General features: G+C 39.8%; 1 protein-coding gene across 1 annotated transcript; it reads right to left on the minus strand.

The window, feature by feature from the left end:
• Positions 1-216: 216 nt before the first annotated feature.
• Positions 217-2899, minus strand: LOC122975601 (zinc finger protein RFP-like). Its single transcript, XM_044344116.1, has one exon. It carries the CDS (start codon positions 2836-2838, stop codon positions 1651-1653), a length of 1188 nt encoding a protein of 395 aa, XP_044200051.1. The 5' UTR covers positions 2839-2899; the 3' UTR covers positions 217-1650.
• Positions 2900-3593: the final 694 nt, after the last annotated feature.

Genomic DNA, 3593 nt, shown 5'->3' on the forward strand with positions numbered 1-3593 from the left:
ACAGTTAACTGATCTCTCTCTCTCTCATTCTAACATTTTTTATTATATTTTTACATTGTCGTAGACAAGTTTCAGATTTACTGAATATAGATAAGATGTAATTACATAAGGCCATATGAGGATATATATGATATATGGGATGATGAATCTGATATAATGTTTATATATAAGATGTAGGTCTGTTGGCTTTGCACTCTCTCTCTCTCTCTCTCTCTCTCTCTCTCTCTCTCTCTCTCTCTCGCTCTCTCTCTCTCTCTCTAGACCACACACTCGCTACGCACTGAGCTATTCCTTAGAGGAGCTATTCTACTTGTACAACACATTTTAGTTTAAAAAAACATCTTAAAATACATTTTTTTTAAAATCCCTGATGCTCAGGCCTGGTGGGGGTCAACTCAGGCCTGGCAGCCAGGCTTGCAATACACTAGTGAAAACCCTGCTACTGATGAACAATAACGTTTTCTGAGTCTGACTGAATCACAATCTCACATTCATTGTGCTAACGTAATGTCACAATATCAGAAATGGCAGGAAGCGATGCACTCAGGGAGATCACCACTCCTGACTATTTAAGAAGCGATGTGTGGAAAGTGTTTGGATTTCTGCCCACAAACATAAAAATGAAACAAAAGCAGGCCCACAGTAAAAGACTTGAGCCTGAATGATCAGTGCTGCAACTGCAGTGCAGGGTTTGGACACACAGCTCTTACTCACACTATCATTTAGACTTGCACTGCATCCTGACCCAAAATAACATGTCACGTATTGATGTAAACAAGCGCATGCTGACGTGGATTTATATATATTTCAGTTAAATGTGTAGTTTAATTACTATGAATATATATATGATGAAAGCTTATCTAATATTTTGATTAACATGATTCATTTTGCGCCTAAGCTTAATTGTTACTTAGCAAGAAAGCTATCACCTATTTATTGGTAATGTTGGAATGACCTCTAGTGGACAGAATGTATAACAACCACCTGCTGATAGTGGCATTGGCAATGCATAAGCCTGTGTATACAGTGTATAGGTACATAGTAAATATTAATAATAGGCTAAATTTGAGCATTAAAAATTCAAATATTAAAATAATAAGGGATGAAATTTGAATTGGATTATAGAGAAAGACTAGACAGCACTATTAAGATGTATGTTTGATATTTTGAAGTATGGTTTTTGTATCACTGCTTCTTCTATGTACTTTATTGAATTGTTCATTGTTTTTGGATGTTTAACACCCTGAGTGGTTTGGATGTTTAAGCACACTTGCCATCATAGAGCTTGTCAGCCTATTGGTGTGCATGATGTATAAATATGGGTGTGTTTTCCATTTTTTAAACACTCTGACCTGACGAAGATCTAAGTAGGATCGAAACGTCATTATTAAACTTTTGTGGCCTGGAGTAAGTGTGCAGGTGTTAACTTTTTCATTGATGCTGTTTCCTGATAGCCTTGCACCTACGTGATGTGTGTATAATTAATCTCCTTCAACATAATTACATAAGGAGACATGAGATTGAACTTCAGTGATTAATATTTGACTGTATTAACTGGATACATAAAAATAAGAGGTTGTTTAGAATATACCAATAACCACATTAACTAGAGTGACAGGGCACACTTTCTTTGGAAATGAAATGATGAGTCTAACTTGTGTTACTGACAGGACAGATTATTAGAGGGGGGGAGTTTTCACCGTCAGCATTATGGGAGGGATTGAAATATGGGCAGAGTTTCTCAGTGAAGGTGCAGTCGGTAAAGGAATACATGAGAGCTACAGCATTGACATCATAGAAGGAGACCAGACCCTCCTCATATTCCACAAACACCCCCACCTTCTCAGGCTTTGACCTCAGAGGGAGACAGACTGATGGACCAGCAAGAGCTTTGTACTCATTTCCCTTCATTAAGCCCACAGTCCAATGGCCATTTTCAGGGGACAACATAAAGTAGCCCTTCCTGTTTATTGACTCTCTGGACACTCCTAAAATCCAGTCAGTCTTCTCTTTAACCTGAACCTCAAAGTAAAATCTTCCTGAAGACATACGCTGCTTTCCTAACACACCTAAAGCTGAGGAAAATCTCTCTGGGTTGTCTGGAAGAATCTGTTTTACATCACCATGACTGACTTGTTTCCCATCATCAGACAGGATGAGATAAGGATGTGCTGTATCAGGATCAAGAGTCACATCCACTGCATACTGCTGGACCCTCCTCAGCTCAAAATGAACACGCAGCTTCTCCAGCTCCTTACTGAGTGTGTCCTTCAGCTGAGCCACAGCTCTCCTCACAGTCTCCTCATATGATGAGTGAACTCTGACGTCTGTCCAGTCTTTGGTGGATGGAGCAGGGTTCAGGGATGAGAAGCTTTGGAGGAACTGGAGGTGGTCTTCAGTACGTAAGAGCTGCTCCACTTCAGCACATCTCTTCATCAGCTCAAAGATTTCCTCTTCCAGCTCTTTGATGAAGCCTTCAGCCTGTTTCTCTGTTGTTTTGTGCTTCTCTTTAATCATCATAATAAGCTCAGCCAGACTTATCTCCACAAACTGGATCAGATCAGTGAAGACCTGCACATTGGGTGCTGTCTCTCTGTCTGCATCTTCCTTGCTGAACTTTACTGACTGTTTGATCTGCTGAATCTTCAGTCGTCTCTCTTCAATCATCTGCTGAACATCAGTCTCTGTCTTTCCCAGCTCAGCCTTCTTCCCTTCATATTCTTCTATCACAGGAATGATGTGGTGTCTCTTGTGATCTGACTCAGCACAGGACTGACACACACATATCTGGTCAGTCTTGCAGAACAGCTCCAGAGGTCGATCATGCTTCTTACACATTCTGTCTTTTAGGTTCTTCACAGGATCAATCAGCTTATGTCTTGTCAGCTCCTTACTGATTTTCTGGTGAAGCTCCAGGTGAGTCTCACAGTATGAATTCAGACACACCAGGCAGGACTTCAAGGCCTTCAGTTTGGTTTCAGTGCAGACGTCACAGAGAACTTCTTCAGAAAAGAGACTGCTGGTTGCTGCCATGTCTAAGAATGAAAGTGAAAGTGTCAAATAAAAATGAAACTGAAATGAGCAAAATTCATGTTGAAATAAATCCCTAAAATAAACCCATCTAATACCAACAAGTGAAAAGGAAAATATCTAGAATGACAACCAACAAGACACCTCCCAATGCCGCAACAGAAAAAACTGCCATGTCAGACTTTTCTAGAATTGTTGTCGTTGTGTGAGTATTCTCCTGATTTCCTTTTGATTACTGTAAAATACAGTGAATATTATCAACTGTACTCACCGGATGTGCAGAGGGTCTGTTGTGTTTTTGACCTGAAAGCCTGAAATCACAGTTGTTTGTCGTTGTCTTCAGTTCTGTCGACTTACTTTCAGTTTTTTTTACTGTGGAACTTCCTCTTCCCAGTATTCATCCACCTCTTCCTGTAGGTCAGCCAGTTATGTTTTGAAGCTAGAAGTACAGCATTGAGGAGAATGACTTTCTAGAATTTCTATTGATTAAGTCCATTCAAACTAAAATCAACATCAAATCATCTAACCTGGAATTACCTCTGTTACCATCAAACCTAATCAAC

This window comes from Thunnus albacares, chromosome 23, assembly GCF_914725855.1.
Source record: "Thunnus albacares chromosome 23, fThuAlb1.1, whole genome shotgun sequence".
Classification (NCBI taxonomy): domain Eukaryota; kingdom Metazoa; phylum Chordata; class Actinopteri; order Scombriformes; family Scombridae; genus Thunnus; species Thunnus albacares.